The sequence below is a fragment of the Cotesia glomerata genome, linkage group LG1, assembly GCF_020080835.1.
Source record: "Cotesia glomerata isolate CgM1 linkage group LG1, MPM_Cglom_v2.3, whole genome shotgun sequence".
NCBI classification, from domain to species: domain Eukaryota; kingdom Metazoa; phylum Arthropoda; class Insecta; order Hymenoptera; family Braconidae; genus Cotesia; species Cotesia glomerata.
In genome coordinates this window covers 37263227-37282844 of record NC_058158.1, presented here as the reverse complement: position 1 = coordinate 37282844, position 19618 = coordinate 37263227, and the positions used below count along the sequence as shown (strand labels likewise).

Sequence of the window (19618 nt, the reverse complement as noted above, 5' to 3'; positions counted from 1 at the left end):
ATTACACAAACCGATAAAATTTTTAATCCAACTAAATTTTTTATTTTAAATACTGATGAAATAATGTTAAAATAAAATTAAAGTTAATTTTTAATGTATTACGATATTAAACAAATGTTATATTTTCCTCCAACGGAGTAATCTTATTTACTAAAATTTATCCCCACGTACAAGAATATGTCGGTGTAAAAAAAAAAAAAAAAATAAATCATACATGTCTGAACATCTGTGATAGCTTGGATAAATATGTATCACATAAATAATATTTTGAAAGATGATACTCTTGCCCACAGGGCTAATATCAATTTCAATCTAAATATGTAATTACAAGATTAATTATATTAATCTCTTCTTTGTGATACTTGATATTTTTTAGTTTTAAAAATTACTCGAATAGAATATAATTTATTATTATTTATCGAGTGAAAGTAAATTAAATAAAAGGATAAAATAGTCAACTTGCGAAAGCGATAATATAAATTTATATTAGATTCGTCTGATTTAAAGACATTAAGCCAGTGTTATGTGTTTAAGATACTTACGGATTGGCGCGAAATAAATCGACTAACTATATAAGTGTAACAAAAGTACTACCGATTAAATTTATCGATTATTGAAGTAGGTAGTATTAAAGGAAAGTATTGAAGATATTGTAAATATTGAAAATGGCAATCAACAGTCCGGGTCCGTTCACCAATTTAAAGTCTCCAAGGAGTCCTCGGCAGCTTCCTCAATTGCCCCCATCAATTTTATCGAGCTCTGGGCAACGGAGTCCTAGCCAGCAGCTCCAAAACTTGGGCTGCAAATCACCGAGCACGCCGCGGGTATTTGAATTCCCACCCGAGTACTATCCCGAGACTCCAAATGCCAATTTCGACTTTGAAGATTTTGGAAAAATGTCGAGCTCTCGCAGCAGTCTTTTACCAGAGAGCGATTCTTGCAGCAACGTCAACAGAAGTTCCAGTTTCTACAGTCAAAACTCATTGGGCATGAAAAGCCCGCGAGCTTCCGAGTCAAGCAAATCCCCGGTATTTTCGTTCTGCAATCCAAAGAAGAATTTCGGGAAAACACTGAGCTATCCACCGAAAAGTCCAGCCTCTCCGAGTTCGCTGGGTCCAATTATAAGAAGCAGATCACCCTCCTGTGGGTCATCTCAAAGTTTCAGCCAAAAAAGCCCAAACTCTGCAGATTACAGTCGTCGAAATTCGTGCTTGAACCTTCGGCCTCTAAACTCACCAAAAACTATCGTTACCTCATCGTCACGCAGCCCGAGTCCCCGAGCTGCCGATGCTGACGAGTTTGAAGAATGTTTGACCAAAGACCTCGGTGATAAGTTTTACAAAGGAGCAGAAAGTAAGACGGTAAAAAGACAGGATCGAGATAGTCCTCAGAATAAAAGAAAAAGATTGGGTAGCGTCCAACTCAACAAGAGTTATGGTTGTCTGAATGAGGTCACGGAGAAAATCTCAATGAGGTCTAGTGGAAAAAATATTTCACGTCGCTCCACAAGTGATCTTACTGACGCGGCTGCAGTTGATGAAAACGAAACTGAAATCACTATACTGTCCAGCCCCAGGCGGAGAGGATCGATGAAAGGAGGTTTAGGTAAAATATCTTAACAAATAACTTTCCATTACCTGATAAATTGCTCCAATCCTTTACCTATTCCCACAAATCACTAAATTATAACTATTAATTACTTTTTTTACTTTTTTTTTTTATTTTTAGAATATTCATTAATTAATGACATTTTATTTTTCTTTTCAACAGTAGCATTTGCTATTGATTTTTCCCCCCGCAAAAAAGAAAAAAAAAAAAAAAAAAATAGTCACGAATGAAGTTATAAAAAGGGACATAAATGTCCATCCTATAATTCATTGTTGGACTATTTTGTATTTACTTTTTTTTTTAGTTTCTTGAATTCATAAAAAAGTTGAGATAGTTGTTTGAAAGAGGAATCGCTGTTCATAAAAGCTGAAAAAATTTATACCAAACATTTTTATTTTCATTTTAATGCAATGTTCTCAATAGATAACTCACAATAATTAAAAATAAAATTATATAATTATTATTACATTATAAGTGACATTGTAACTATTGATAAAAAATAATTAATGTGTGTTCAAGGCTCTGTTGTGTTAATTGCTCGATATATATATGGATAAATGGGATGATATATATATTTATATCTTTCTCAAATTACACACTTAATGTACTGTCATAAAAGAGTCTAATTGATATGAGTTGATGTCATAATCCCATGTACTTTACAATGCTTTCAAATTATCTTTATTTTATTGTTCGTTTAACTGAAAGGCTGCCGACGGCAAGGATTTAAATTATCGGAATAAAAAAAAAAAAAAAAAAAAAGAAAAAAAACAAAAATTGAAATCCGATAATGGTTTATACAGTTGTTAACTCTTGAATCAATTTATTTCATTTGACTCAACGCAACTTTTGTTCTTGTATGACTTTTCGAATTTGTACCGTTAAATTTTAGAGACAATAAAATAAAATTTAAATAAAAAGTTTATCACGGCAAATACCGTGGCTGTATTGGTTAATTAATGTTATTGACTTATTAGGTGACTCACCCGAGTATTGAAAGTCCCTTTGATTTTAGAATTCCAAACATGGGTTGATTAAACATAAGCTATGTAACTAAGCTATAACTACTGGTGTAATTATCTATCTATATTATTCGTATACGTTTCAGCTTATTTGGCATCCAGGCGAGGCTCTCGTGATAGCCAGGTTTCGAATATCTCTAATATCAGCAATGAAGATATTGGACCACTGAATTTCAGCGCTCATCCGCGAGGCCGCCAGAGAAGAACTTCTAATTTTCTTGAATTGCCAGGTAAATTTAATGTTTTTAAATTATAAAACAAATTTGACAGTTGTTGATTGCTCAGCAATATAAAATTTAAAAATACCAAAAGTACTTATATCACAACCATTGGCATAGATGAATAATTTATAGACGATATTGAACAACGAAGAATTTCAATTCATCAGCAACTCTCGATGTATGAATTTATTGTTCGAATTCCAACCAGAGAAATCGCGTGAAACTATGCAAACAATTTCAAAGTTCAATTTTTATTGCCACATTTGTAAATAATTCAAGTTGAAGATATTAAAGAAAACATTTAATGTTATTAATTTATATAATTAAAAGTTTAAAATGAAATTTATGCAGTTAAATTGTCAACATAATTAAGTTGTTTTCATTTGGGAATTTCTCCTGATACGGCCCGTGATATTTATTATCATTGTTTCGTAAGATATATTATACATTGCCCTGCTTCTATGAATAAATTGTTATTCATTTCATCTAATTGTATTAGATAATATATAACCTAGTTTATGTAATTAACACAAAGAAATTCTGTTGCTCCAAATTTATATATCAACAGTAAATAAATGTTAAACTAAATTTATCAATGATTAAATCATTAAGCATAACAGATATAATGAGCAGCGGTATTTGGTTAATCGACAATTAATTCCTAGAATATTTTGTAAGTTATAACAATATCGTGAATAATTTCAAATTCCAGGTATCTAATGTTCGATTTCTGCGGTTTCAAACCTGTAATACCGAAGTTACCGGAGGAATATTAAATTACGTTCAGTATTTAATTTACCACACTAAAATTAAAATTGTTGACCGTATTATTACATTACTTAATTAACGTAGTTATCATTTTCAGCATTATTATTTTTAATCGTTGACCTCTACATAGTTGAATAATTAATTTGATAGCAAAACTTTACTTTTTAATTGAACAGTTTGCCACTAATAATATTAGTGTATTGATTTTATGATTAAATTAAAAGTTTAAAGTATATATTAACTCGCTCTTATATATTTTATTAGCAATATATAAAATAAAATATCTTTTGGTAGTTTTTTTTTTTTTTTTTTTTTTTTTTTTGATAGAGCTTAGGGGCTTTGATCCATTGTAAATTCGCTTTTTCAAAGAATATATGCGGGTCTATAACAAATATGGTTTCAAAAAGGCAGAATTCTTTTAAGTATATACGTTGTACAAAAGACTATGAGCATGAATGAATATTATATGTATTCTTTTTCATTTTTATTTTATTTTATATTCTTAAAGCACGAATATTATCTTACATAAAGTATAAATAGAGAGCTTTAATAAAAATTCTGTATATTTTTTATTAAACGTTTTGTTGCTTTACAAAAAATTGAACATTTAAAAACTAATTAAATAAATAAAAATTTTTTATCCGCTCAATTGCTGATCATTGAGCTTTAATAATTAAAAAAAAAAAAAAGTTTTATTTAATCTCTTTACTTTAATCCCAATAAAAATTTTTTTTTTTTTTAATTGAATCTCATCGAGAAATTTGAGATTTCCTCATTTATCTTCTCCTCGGTGTATAATAATTTTTTTTTATATTAGATATTGATTTTGTCTTCGTCAATTGAAGTTTCATGTTTATTATTATGAATAATAAGTAATCAGAGGTAAAAAGTTAAAGTATAAAATTACTATTGTTAATAATTATTAAAATAAAAAATAATGATAGTATATTATGATTGATAATCAATTTATGGAATATATATCTGGGGATTTCAATTGGAGGTCTGACAACGTCGGACTCTAGGGCATTTAAGAAGACCTATTATCTTCGCTCATCAGTATTCACAGCGTTAAAATCGCTTCTGGCAGCAGTTGGTTTAACGGTGAACGGTTAACGTCGGCTTTTGGATGAACCCCGTTACCAACTCTCTCTATAAAATATATATATTCAATTGTGCGTGAGGGATAGAAATCACAAGTAAAGCTTGCGACCTAAAAAGAAATAAGAAAACAATAATAATAATAAAAATAAGATTTTCATAAGATCAATATTTCGACGGTATTTAAATGCGACGAGAATTTCCAATGCTTCATATCGTTAAATTTATAATACTTTTTTTCAATTATTAATTTTTTTAAATAAAAATGTATGTTTAAAAATAAACTGCTACCATCAGTTTATTCTCAATCCACTTTTTCAGATTTGTTTTTTACCATGAATTTTTTAGTAATCCCGATTTATTATTTATAGTAAAAGCGCTGCCGAGTTTTTCATTATTAAACTTTTAAATTATTCATCTAATAGCGACGCATTTATTAAAGTACTAAAGATCAATCAATAATCTGAATTAGCATATACTTAATTTGTCCAGTAAAGCAAATAAAAAAGTGAAATAATTATCTATAGATTGATTAAGTGGCGAATTTCTCTAGGCAATTTAGTGCTGACCGAAGCTGACCTAAAACTACTGCCGTAAAGTTTACCAACTTCTTGAGTAAGAAACTTTGTCTCCTAAATGTTTCAAAGTTAATTAGTTATTATTACTATATAAGCGAATAATAATAATAATAATAATAATAATAATAAAAGATGCTGAGGGTAAGAAATACAAACTACGGTAAAGAAAGTTTTAATTTACAATTCTCATTCAATTTTTAGATAATTTATGGGTATACTTAGAAAGTATTTGTGTGTTTTATTTAAAATAAAATTCAGTAATTTATTTATGGTTTTAGTTCCGGATCACATTCGACCTCGTGTCCACAGTTTACCGGAAAAACCATATAACCCACGAGCTGGTGATGATTTGTACAGACTTCGAGCGTTCAGTATTACACATAAAGGTGTTGTCAATCGTGGGGATTCCATTATCTCACGGCGTAGCAGAAGCAACACGTCGGTCAATAGCAGCAGGTAAGTAATTTCGCAACAACTCAAATCCCTTTTACTAGATAACCGGAGATACCTCAAAGTCCCTAAAATCTCGGTCTCAGAGCTCTTGATCCATCAGCCGTGAGGTATTTGATATTTCACTTTTATTTTATTTTATTATTTTTTTTTTTTTTTTTTTTTTTTTTCACATGTGATCTAGGTCAAACATCAAACTTTACTTTGATATATAATAATCATCAAACCTTGGCTTTCGTCAGAGCAAATATTGTCTCCTTGAGTTTCAATCTACTTTCAAACTGATAATATATATACTCTGCAAAGTAGTAAGAGCATATTGAAATTTTTATAAATATTTAAATTGCCATTATCCTGAATTACATTTATAAAATACCATCTGTTGACAAAATATTTACGTTTCAATTAAATTTTTATTAATAAACTCTTGACAGTAATTATACTGTAGATAGAAATTAAAAAAATAGTTTATTTATTAACTGACATTGATTGTTGAGTATTGAGTCTGGAGGAATAAGTGATCGAAGCAAGTAGAAAACTCAAGATCATTCCCCAAACACTTGAATTGTCAATAGTATTCTCTATATTTGTGTGCGTTCTTGTCAAAGTTAGGAGATTGAGAAAAACTAGAGGGAACAAAAAACAAAATTTCCCTTATACATCTTTACACTATTCAATATTGAAGCATGCGTGTGTGACAGCCATATAATAATCATGTCAACTGATCCCTTGAGGCAACTGATATAGGGTTAGAATTATATGCTATTTTTTTTTTTTCAGAGCAGCTTTTATTTTCCTTTCTTTTACTCTTTATTGTCATTATCAATTAAAGTATTAGGAAATAAGTTTTATTATTCACATATTTTATATCAAGTTTATTTTTTATATTTTTTTTTTTTCTATTGGGGATTTATGTCCCTGCTCTAGGGAATATGAATTTTATATCTTCTAAATTATATAAAATATTCATGATTTTGCTTAATTATATATTACAATTTGTTTAGCGAATAATTTTAAAATGTAAATTCGGGCTTTTGAAATTTAAATTCTGTTGACAAAATTTACACTCTCAATTTTTCTTTCAAGTTTAACTTAATTAATTTTTTTAAAGCTAAAATATATTTTATAAGTTAATATAAAAATGTTGATTTACATTTTTTTATAATATTTAACAATGATAACAACTACTTTAAATAAAGTATTAAAAAAATTTTAAGACTGATGGAGGTTTAGTTATAAATACAACCTCCTCCATTACTTAAATGTAATTTGTTAATTTTCTCGGGCATGCTTGAGATTAAAAAATAATCTCAATCTCCAGAGTACGCTTTTCTTGGCTATTTTTAATAAATTGAAACAGTAAATAAAAACAGCACATTCCATTTCAGTATTTTTTAGGAGTGAAAATGAAAAATAATTTATCGTAAAAAATTATTTTTTTGCCAGCCAGATATAATAAATGGACAAAAAAATAAGCTTTTGTTTGTTACATTTTTCAAAAGACTTTTCCCGCATCTTGAGTCCCTTTGTGGTGAGAGGGCAGAAAAGATAAAGATAAATGATCACCTTAGTATAATATAAATGCCAGCCGAAACCAAATGAATATTTATAAATAATAAAGTACAAGCCTTGTTTATTTATTTAATACCCGGATCATCATCAATTATTCATTCTATTGTTTCCTGGAATAAATAATCCAGAGATCATTTCTCTAATTACTATCGATAATAATAATAATGGTTATCCAACTTTTGTCTATCCCCTACTCTATTTATATCTTTATAAAAGAATAAAGTTATCGATTATAGTAAAAGGATTTTGTCTATTGGTTAAATAAATATTTATTACACACAAAACTCATAAAATATTATTATGTGCAGCAAAAATCGACAACCAATGTATATGTGTATAAATTAAATTCGGGACATTGTTTATTGGGTTGACCTTTCTAACCTAATCTCAAAAAGTTTTTGTCATTTCTCCAGAGTTTTCGAGATTGAAAAAAGTTTCTCCGACTTGGTGATAATAAAATAAGTTCAATCTAGTAGTCAGAGTTCGAGCGATTGAGCTGATAAATAATTCTTTCGCTTCCACTCCCAGAACTTTCGGATACCTACAAGCTTAAGGTTTATTCTATCGTGTATTTCGATTGACTAACTTCCACAGTCAGTTTAAATAAAGTGTATACTTCAGATAGTTTTAATTAATTAAAAAAATTCAGATATTTCGTTTTATCATAAGATTTATTGTCAGCAATAATTGTTACCCTTTTGGATATTTTATTTTGTTCCCTGGTGCCAAAATAGAGTAGTCATAGTTGAAAAATACAATCGATACAGTACATTTTTCCTTCTCTGTCAACAATGGCATATCATTTCAAATAGAATTACAAATGATATGGTTGAGTAATAACCAATTCTGTTTCCATGATGGTACGGTTGTCACAATAAAACTTATTCTTGATTATTAACCCGAAAAAGTGGAGTTTATGTTGGATTTTACCTAATAAAATATTTTTAAGGCATCAAAAAAACAATTGAGCAATATATTTTTATTTATTTAATTTAACATAACAGTAATTGTATAAAAAATTGTTCATAAATTAATTTTAATTTAAATAATAATTAAAAATAATGACACTCTTAAAAATGATTTAAATTTATATGAGAGCCAATTAAAACGACAAGTACACGCAGAAAAATTTATAGTAAAGAATGATGAGTAAGTATTTGTTATTTGGCGAAGTTTTAAACTTTTGGAGGAATGCCAAATATTTATAGTATTACTCATGGCTTCAATATTGTTTTTGTACAATTTTTTTCTTTATCTTCATTCTTTTCTTCGATTTTCTTTAAAATCCACACACACACACGTATATATATATATATATTTATCAATACATGCCCGAGGCGCAAAGCCGAAGATGCCAGTGTCAGTTATTTTGGTAATCCTACGAACAGATGATTGACCGTGAGTCGGTGATCTTGCGTTTTTTTCTTATTGAATTTATTTCCTTTGTAGTCTATAAATAAGTGAGACTAGTTTTAACGAAATATCGATGTGATATAAGCTTTTCATTGATATCTAATATCCTTGTGGGGATTAAACGTAAATTTTTATCAAATCACTTAATTTGATGATCAAACAAAAAAACAAGACAGGATATTAAAGGATAATCAACTTTTGATGCAATAAGTATCAAAGTTTTTTCCGAGATAAATATTGAATTTCCGAGGGATCAACTCAAGTGGAAGGTGAAACACTAAAAAAACTCTTTAAAGATATTACCGGTGGATTTTTTTTTTTCACAATTACCAATAAACGTGTATTTGCTCTAGAAATCGTTCAATAAAGTACCAATTTTAGTCATTTTCAGTTGGATGTGTTGGTGTGTGCGATATATAGAGAGCTTTGATTACTCCGGGAAAGCGAAATTCTGTATAATGGTGCTTTTCGAGTTGTTGTATTTCTTTCAATAGAATATTTGTACAGAGGAAAATTAAAAAAAAAAAAAAAAAAAAAAAAAAAAACCAATGAAAGGATTTCGAATTTTCCGCAAGCATCAGATGTAACTGCTCTTGATTATTCAGCTTTTGTAAAATGTAAAATTATTATTAATATTATGAATTTATATTATGCATCTTCAATGTACTCAATTTCTTCTTCAACTTCAACGGATCTGTGAGATTTCATGGATGAAGTCGTGACAGATTTAACGCTGGTAGATGACTCGATGACTTTTTTAGTTTGAACGCTCTGGACAGACTTTGAGGATGTTACTGATGACATCGCCGAGCTGATGTTCATGTTAGAAGATTGTTCCAATAAGCTGGTCGCGGTGTCATTTACTGAAAATACAAATAATGTAAATTAAATTGCTGGTGAGATGTACAAATCTTTTGTAATAATAAATATTATTGGACCTCATCTATAAACAAAATCATGTGTCGACTGTTGGATTGATTTGAAACAAAAAAAAATAAATTATTCTTAAGCTCACTGATGGTAAAATTTATTTTAATTCAAAGAAGCTTTTCACAAGTACGAAATAGTTGCATTAAAAGAGTTAAGTTGCTTTAATACACTATGTTTTCTTTATTTTCGACAGTATTTTATCCTACCAAAAGATTTTCTGGCGCCATTACTGACTCCCGGGGATTGTTCACGGAAATACTAAGTGGTATCTTTCATAATATCTATTTACTTTGCTCTTAACGATATAATTTATATAAAATTAATTTTTTTCTTTGAAAAAAATGACACCAGTTAAATTTTTTTTTTTTTCAATTGGAGTGAAATCTTTTATAGAAATAATGGAAAAAAATTTATTATTGAAATAAAATCAAAAAAATATCCAACAGCACACTTTAATTCATTATAATAAAAATTCGTAGTTTTTGGATTGTTGATTCTAACAATTTATAAATTCACTCACAACAATGTTGAATAAATAATTATAAAATAATAACTTACCGTTGGCAACTTCCATTTTTACTCTGCGTGTAAATAAAAAGCTCACACAAGGATGAACTGACAGTGAAGAGATTGAGCTTAAGAGTGAAGAGTGGAATTACCGAGAGTGGTTGAGTTATTCTAATCTGAACGAACGGAGATGAGTACAAAAGCTGGGGGAAATGAGAGTCACGTGTTTAGAGTACAAGAGGGGCTAGGGCTGTCTGATGACTCCTTTTATATTTTTCGCGGCCAAAAGATATTCGTGGAATTCAAACATTCCTCGCGATATATAACACACATAATAACTCTTCAATGTTAAGCTTCCTCTTTATTATTACACCCACCATAAACAATGTTTATTGTTTTTCAAATTAAACAACAATTACATTTTCAATTTTAATTAATCATTAAAGTATTAAAAATATAATATTATTTATTTGGAGTCATAAATGTTGACATTGACGAACAAAACATTTAAATTCAACTCATAGTAAAATAGAGTGACATGAAAAGTTTTTGCTCTTTTATACAACGAGTTAAAAGGAAAGTTTGCGGTGTATATAAAGAGATATAAATCTTTTATGACTGAAATAGATAATGTATTCAATGTTATACCACTCAAATTCTTTTATGAATATTTTATAGCATTTTTGACGGAAAAATGTAATTGTACTTTTTTTTAACCGTTTTTAGAGTTAACAAATTAATTGACAATCATTGTTTTCAATAGTTGAAAATAAATAAAATTTTTTTTATGGAAAAAAAAGTTTGGGTAAAATTTTAAATACTCGAAAGGTGGCTTTGGAAGTTTCGAAACGTTCCATTCGGTATTCATTTGATCTAAAACGTGACCTAGTTACAATACGAGACCAATCAAACGTATTTTTTTCCCTCAAGCACAAAAATAAAATAGTATTAATTTGGCGGTATAGTTTTTTTACGATTCCGGTGGTTGTCATTATATATGTACATATAAAAAGGGTGATAACCTTATTATATTACATTACAAATACAAGAATGGGTATAGAGAATTTTAGAAATGTATGAGCTATATATATTATACGGTATAGTTTGACATGAGTCAGCTATGTCGTTGATTGACGTTACGATTCTATGATTCTCGGGCTAATGCAGCATCATCAGTGATTCATCTGTATTTATGAATACGGATTTAGCATTTTATTCAGAACAAAAAACAATTGTGGATTACAGCCAAAAAATGTATTTTGTTTATAAAATTCCTTTAATTTAATTAATATCAAGCGCGATAATAAAAAATAATATAGTAATTTATAATCCATCAATCTCAGACGCTTTTTTTCTGACTCGTCTGGTTTTTTTGGCCACTCTAGTTTCTTCTGTGAACCAACTACGTACCAGACAAACCTTACGCACTGATACTAAAATAGACAATGACATGGCATGTGGAAATTCTTTTAGCCTTATTAGTAATAATGAAAAATTTTTTAAATTTAATAATACACATAAAAAATTTTTTTTCAAAGACTTTGAAAGACTTTTAACTTTTGTAACTTTTCATATTGTTAATATAAAGTTTATCTCTGCATGTAATATTTATCTTATAATAGTGCAAGTTCAATACGACTCAGCTAAACGTGAAATATAATTTCACACTGCTCTACGTTTGATAAGATATCAGATTGAAAGCGCTCTTATAGCTTCGTTAATTTTATCGATACTTTATAGAGCAATCATTTTATAATGATTATAATTGGTGAAAAAAAAAAAAAAAATTGTTACATCCTTTTAAAATATAAATTTGCTTTTTAAACGTTAACACGAATTTAACAATTCCTTAAACTATCATTATATTGTAAATTGATTCACTACTTTTTTTTTTTTTGCTTGATACTCATGAATTTATCAGAAACTAAATCACCCCAATTATCACGTATCCTCATCCCGGTACTGACCGCACTCAGATTATGAATAGTTGGAAGGGATATTGGTAATTAATGAGAATAATGCTCGATTAATTATTTTTTTTTTAAATATTAAAACAAAATTTATTTATATTTTATAATGAAATCACTAAAATGGGTTTGAAAATATTCGATACTCAAAATTTAATAATTTCGTTATACCTGACCAGAAAAAAAAAATATTGGAAAATAGAAAAAGCTCTGAAATAGGAATAGATGGGGAATAAATATTGGAAACAAAACTTTTATGGAAATAAATTTTTTTTTTTCAATAATCTATCAACGATATCGCATCAAAGGTTTAACAATCGATAAAGTTTAATCAGTTTTTTTTTTTTTTTTTTTTTTTAAATTAAAATTGATTAAAATATTATTCTTATTTTCTCTCAAAGATTTTTTTAGTTGATAAATAAAAAAAAAATGATAATTTGTGTTTCAGAAATAGTAATGTGTCTGGTGAAAGATCACCGTTTGAAGGATCTTGCTGCAGCGGGCAAGGGGCTGTGTGTGATAGTACTGAAAGTGAAGCCGAAGAAGTTTCTAAGTACAGGGTAGTGTTACTCGGGGATTCCGGGGTTGGTAAAACCGCGTTAGTTTCACAATTCATGACAAGTGAATACATGAATACTTATGATGCGAGTCTAGGTAAGATAAACACTCTCATTAATTATTATTATCACCTTTATTATTAATTTAAATATTTTGCATAAACTATATAAATAATGTTACGTCAGAACGCAACTAAAATTAATTATTTTTATCCTAGCCGTTAGGCTAATAGATAAGGATCTGAAGCTTATGGGAATTGGTTAAATTAAATAACAAAAAGAAATAAAATTAGAATTCAAATTATTAGATGTATTCAAAATTCTAATACATTACTGTTGGACTTGCACTATATGTGGATGTCACCGCTTCTTCCCTGTTTCAATAAAAGGAAAAAGAAAAAAATAAAAAAAAAAAAAGAAAAGAAAAATCCAACTGAATCTACTTTAACTTGACTCGTAACAACGTAAAATTTTACTAATTATAATAGACTGAGGAAAATATTGTGTTACGTTAAACTACTAAACTTGACCTCGTGTTGAGGGTGTAAAAACTAAAACTGGACTACTAGAAAACAAAAAAACTGAAACTGACAAGAATTTTAGGTGGTGACATTTTCCTAATTTCTATGTTTGGGGGAAACTCTAGGCCAATTACAGTAACACCAAGTAGTCACGAGTTTCCCTTTCTTCGAGAGGGCCCAACGTTTCGGGTAGCGCACTACTCCCTCCACGTTGTCTCAAAGGCCTGTTGTCTCCCTTCTCTTAAATTCTATGTTAACAATCGAAACGTAAATCATTGTTAAATTTTTACTTTGTTAACTAAGTTATTTATTTAACTAAATCTAAATTTACATTACTGTAGTTTATTTGTTTATTCGGGAGATTCTATTAAATTAATTAACCGAGTAATTAATTTATCGTAAGTTAAAATGTTTCGCGAATTATATTTAATTCGAAATAAACCTTATAACATTTATTTCCTTTTTCTAAACTTAAACTATTGTTATTTATTAATGTTATTTAACTATTAATATTTTAAGTATTTTGCTTTATTATTACATACGTTGGTGTTCCTTATTTAAATTATTATACTAAATTATCATTATTGAGGAATATTATTTCTTTCAATATTCAAATTTGTTACTTAGATTATCATTATTTAAAGATATTATTTTTTATATTATTCAAAAATTTGTTTACTTAAAATTATCATTATTTAAAGATATTATTTTTTATATTATTCAAAAATTTGTTACTTAAAATTATCATTATTTAAAAGATATTATTTTTATATTATTCAAAAATTTGTTACTTAAAATTATCATTATTTACCTTTTTGTATTATTTAAAATACTGTTATCTTTATAATATTTTCTCTTTCTGTACATTTATTTTATTATCACAAAAAAATTTCTATTCCGGATCTAGACAAAGGTTAAAGTCCATTAGACTATTTGTTCAGGCTCGGAGCTCTTGGTCGGCCCAACCAAACGCGGAAAATTCCCAAGATGTAACTAGATAAATAAGACTATTTCCTTGAATGTTCGGGTCATAAAATTATGGTTTACAACCCGACCCATATAAACCGATTACCTGGCGTAAAATAGAAAAATAAAAATATTCTTTTTGGAAAATTACTAATGGCAATGTCTAGAGAGGAAAGTTTTAAAACAATAAAATAAATGTATGTAAAAATATGAATTATTAGTGGATAATTTATATCCAATTAATTTAAAATGTCGAACGTTGAGTCCGACATAACAATAAATAAACCAAGCTTGCATCAATTATTTTCCAACTTTAAATACAGTAATAAGATTCATATTTATTTTACAAAGGGTGACTTTATAAAAATAAATGTAAGCTTTTCATACTCTTGGTAAAAAATTGGTTTAAAAACTTTTCACGACCTCGGTGCTTTGAAGTAGATGTTTTGATATAAAAAAAAAAGCTCACAAGAAGTAGTCAGCACATTTCAATGAATTTACCGAGTATATTTACATTATTATTCACACACAAATACTTCAGTGTAATTGGTCTGTGCAATATTCCACGTGCATACATATATATACATATATAACTCTACGTTATTCTCATCGTAACATAACTTCCTTGCCATTTCTGAGCTTGTTGTACATGCATGAAAAATTTTAATAATGAGAAACTCTTTGGTTAAAAAATATTTTTATTTTTCATTAAATTATTCATTGTAAATACTTTTTCACTTTAAACATTTTATTATTATCTGTTAAAAGTAAAACTTTGATCAATTTGATCTGGTGACATTTATTCTCGAAGTCTTGTTGCAAAAAAATCTATTCATTTGTATCAAACGAACGAGAAGGAAAGAGGATAAGTTTCCGAAGAGCGTAGCGAATCACAATGTAAAAACGTATTTTAGAGCTACGTTCCATCAATGTAACTTTATCGATTCACAATCAATAAGTAATTTATCATAGGTATTCAGGATATTACAACGGGCTTTTCTTATAAATATATTTCCTATAAAGTGCATTTATTCTGTATAATTCATGACTTAAATGTCAACCTTTTATTTACACCAACTTAAATTTATAAATAATCCAAAGATCTGACATATATTGCGCAATAAATAAAATATTATTCAAAGCTTCAATCAGATTGTATATTTTCATTTTGCCAATTTCTATACCTATAATTAGCTCGTTAATTAATGTAATTATAATTGTCCTCTGAAAATATGATTATCATTAAAATAACTTTTTTTCCGGCAGCTTAAATTTATTACTAAAAATGATTGTCGAGTTAAATTAAATAAATTTCGCGTGAAAATCTAAAATTCTATTGTTCTAAAAGACTTACAGAATTTCTGGCTTAATATTTTTGTATGCAAAGCATCGCAGGTAGTTACGTAGGTAGATTGAGAAAATTAATTTAATAATAACACGTCCGACCGTCGAGAGAATTCTGTTCTGTTAATTTTCAGTACATCAACAGCACCAGGATTATTTTTATAAAGTTAAAAATTGTGATTGACAGATCAATTTTTATTCCAAGTCAGAGATTAAACATTTTATATTTTCTACTTCTACGTTAATTTTATAAAACACTTTACATGAATTTTCTTGGTTCTATTGTACTTGCATCGTTTTAACTGTTTTATGTTTTTAATTACCTCAAGATAAAAACATTAAATAAAAGATTGTAACCTTTGATGGATATTTTAACAAAGTTTTAATTTAAATAATTTTATACTTTTAATTATTATTGTGGAGCTTTTAGAGCATTATTTTATTTTGTTTTTATAATAATCGGTATTAAAAGCTCATTACAATATGTATGGTTACACAACGGAATTTATATTTTGGAACAAAGGCTTCCAAGGTAGCTTGATAATAGATAAATTATTCAGATTTAATGGGATAGAATTAAAGGTTATTTTAATCGCAAGAATCCCTCTTTTTTGTACGACAAATAAAAAAAAATAAAAACAAAACATTTGTTTAGTACATCACTAATAACATTATATGAGAAATTTCTACGATAGTGAGGTTGATGTAGCCACAAAGGAAGCTTTCCTATCCTGGACTATATACCCTGTACAAAAGGCTGTTCAACCCCCTTTCTCTTCTCCTTCTCCTTTCATCAATAGCAAAGCACACAATTGCGGGTTGGTTGTATGCACAGTATGTGCTAATGGAAAATCCATGTTCATTTTATGTACTAAATTGTTTTGATACCAAAATCAGACGTAAATATTTTCAACAAGGGAATTTATAAAAAAAATTTATGTCTTCCATCATCAGTCATTTTTTTTTTTTTTTTTCTTGACTTTATTAATTTTTATCATTACAGATGACGAATTTGGAGAAAAAACAGTATCTATTCTTCTGGATGGCGAGGAATCTGATATGATATTTATTGACCATCCTCACGTGGAAATGAGCGTGAGTATTTTATTTTACTAATAGTTATATTGTCAATTTATTTAACGATGCATTTATTTGTATTAGTAATAAGTGACACGATAAATTTATAATTAATTTATTAGTAGATGGGGAGAAATATATACTACAGTACATAGAGGTGAAGACAACTCTCGAGTTTATCAAAAGAGAAGGATTGAAATCAGGTCTTTTAGTAACTTTAAATTAAAAAGTATCAAAGCAATTTCAGAACTTTGGAAAATATGGATAAATCTTTACTGACAAATGAATGAATTTATAATTTAATTATTTTTTTTTTTTGCTTTGAAAGTAATAATCGAGTTATCAGTTTATATGTAAATTCACACACGCAGAAAAAAATTTTGTTAAAATAACTTAAGATATGTTGTAGTAACAAATGCATTTGTTAGCATAGGGATAACAAATTATATGTTAAAATAACAAAATTTAGGTTATAGCAAGTTATTGATTTGTTATAACAACAAAACAATTTGGTTACTATAGCAAAATCTTTAAGTAGATTCGCCAAAATAATTTAGTTGGTATAACAAATTTTTTTGTTGAAACAGTAAAATTATTCTATTAAAATAACAAATAAATTTACATTAAATTTTATAATAATCCATAATTTAAAAATATGCTATAATCAGTGATATCTGATTTGGAAAATATTTTAGCAACAAATTAGTTTTGTTATTGCAATAAAATGATTTCGTTAGGACAACAAATTGATTTGGTAATTTAACAGACTGGTTTGTTAGTACAACTTGAAACATTTTGTTAATGCTACTAATGGATTTGTTACTATAACTACACTTATTTGTTACCAGAACATATTTTTCAGTTATCCCGTCTTTTGTTATTTCAACAAAATCGTTTTTATGAGTGCATATAAAACTCAAATTCCTATTTGTTTGATGATGTTACAGTTGGAAAATTCATTGACTACATACGAGCCGCATGCGTGTGTGGTTGTCTATTCAGTTGTATCGCGTCCAAGTTTTCAAGTAGCCGAAGATATGCTAAATTACCTTTGGCGTGAGCATTATACTCAAGAACGGTCTGTCATTGTTGTCGGTAATAAATCTGATCTCGCTAGAAGCCGCTGCATTGACGCTAATGGTAAGTCATTAGAAAAATAATAGCTATGCTATCGTTGTCAGATAATAATTTATTTTAATTGAATTGGTGTTTTTAAAGAGGGGAAACAACTGGCAACATCACGGGAATGCAAGTTCATAGAAACTTCAAGTGGAATTCAACACAATGTCGATGAATTACTTGTTGGGATACTTAAGCAAATTCGCTTGAGAGAGACGCGAGATAAAAAATTACGGAGACGGGGTAGTAAAAGTAAAATGCTTACCAAGTTACACGGCAGTAAAACTGCCCTTAGTCTTAATCTTGCCCGAGAAATTTTAAATAAAATGTGCATCAATGACAGCAAAAGTAAAAGTTGTGAAAATTTACACGTACTTTAATGAATAAAATATATATAATTATAATTATTCAAATTAAAACATATCTTCCATTAAATTTTTCTCTTACATGTTTTATAGTTAATAATTATTATTCAAATATTTCTGTCAGAAATATTGAATACATTATAATATTCAATGTAATGCCGTGACTTGATTTTATTTAGAATAATAATAATAGATTTTTGATAACTAACTCAACAATATTTTGAACTTGAAAAATTAATCAACAGCCTGATTAATTGATGCGATAATAATTGATTGTTTTTCAAATTATAAGAATTTAAATTAAACTTTCGTTATTAATTAAATCACTATAATAAAGATTGATATCAAGTAAATTAATTTCAGAGTAGGGAAATAATAAAATATAAAATATAGTTATTAAATAAATTCTTACAATGCTTCAGTTGTTTGTTCCTTGAATTGTTATCAATCGGAAAGAAATTTATCCAAATTTACTTTTTAAATTTTACAATAATGTAAATAAATATAAAACAAGTCACTCAATGGCGCACTATCACTCTATTTAAATCGTCATTGTGATGGTTTTACGACGGAAGTAAAAAATTTTATCTTCCTGAAAATAAATACTAAACTTTTTTTTTAAGACCTACGATAAGACGCTGGTCGTTTTTCGATCTTTAATATTGAATTAATGATTTTCTAAATCAATAATATATGATTCAAATATTAGAATAGTTAAATGTATGATGTATATGTTAAAAGTCGTAAATATTTTGTAAACTGACCAATATATAATTAAAAATATATAAAGCTATTTTCTGTAAGCTTCTTATCTTGCTCTTATAAGCTGCAGTCAATTCTCGTCTTACAGAATATTAATTTTTTTTTATAAAAAATAATTTCGACTTTATTAAAAAGCCTATTTGTGAAGCGACTTTAAAAACACTAAATTAGCGAATTTTAATTTAATTTTATATTATTATAAAACTTTAATATACACTTTTTTACTGTCCAAGTGTAAATACTTAAACTAAATTAAAATATTTAATAATTTAAAAAAAATTTCAAAAAGATGTCTTGTAAGTAAAGCAGTCAAGTAGCCGCGGCCTAACTATGTTTAAGTGTTTAATTAAGCAACAACAAAAATGTAGTAAACTCTTAAAATAATATTACTGCATGGTCTACCCGGGAAAAAATGAATTTGCCTAATTATATATAGTTATATATAATCACTTATATATAATTAGACCTGAAAATTGGCCAGATCTGATCATATATAATCATATATAATTATTTCTATAAAAATAAAAAAAATTTATCGTGAGCGGGGATCGAACCGGGGATTTGACGCTTTAGAGACTAACACGCCACCTGTTTACCTACGAGACTTACTGGAAGAGTAAAGCTTGAAATACCTAAAACTAATGCAAATCGAATACATAATCGATTTTTATAAGCTAAATTAATTAATACAGTTCCATTATTTCATCCACAAAAAACTATAGTTTAAAAAATTATTAATCATTGGAGTAGCAGACTCTGAGATGAAAACAGAG

The 19618-nt window shown here is 27.8% G+C and overlaps 1 protein-coding gene across 1 annotated transcript; it reads left to right on the top strand.

Moving 5' to 3' along the window:
* Positions 1–56: 56 nt before the first annotated feature.
* LOC123261421 lies at positions 57–18245 on the top strand. Its single transcript, XM_044723015.1, has 7 exons — positions 57–1605; positions 2717–2860; positions 5574–5751; positions 12583–12788; positions 16526–16617; positions 17547–17739; positions 17818–18245. Exons 1-7 carry the CDS (start codon positions 666–668, stop codon positions 18096–18098), a joined length of 2034 nt encoding a protein of 677 aa, XP_044578950.1. The 5' UTR covers positions 57–665; the 3' UTR covers positions 18099–18245.
* Positions 18246–19618: the final 1373 nt, after the last annotated feature.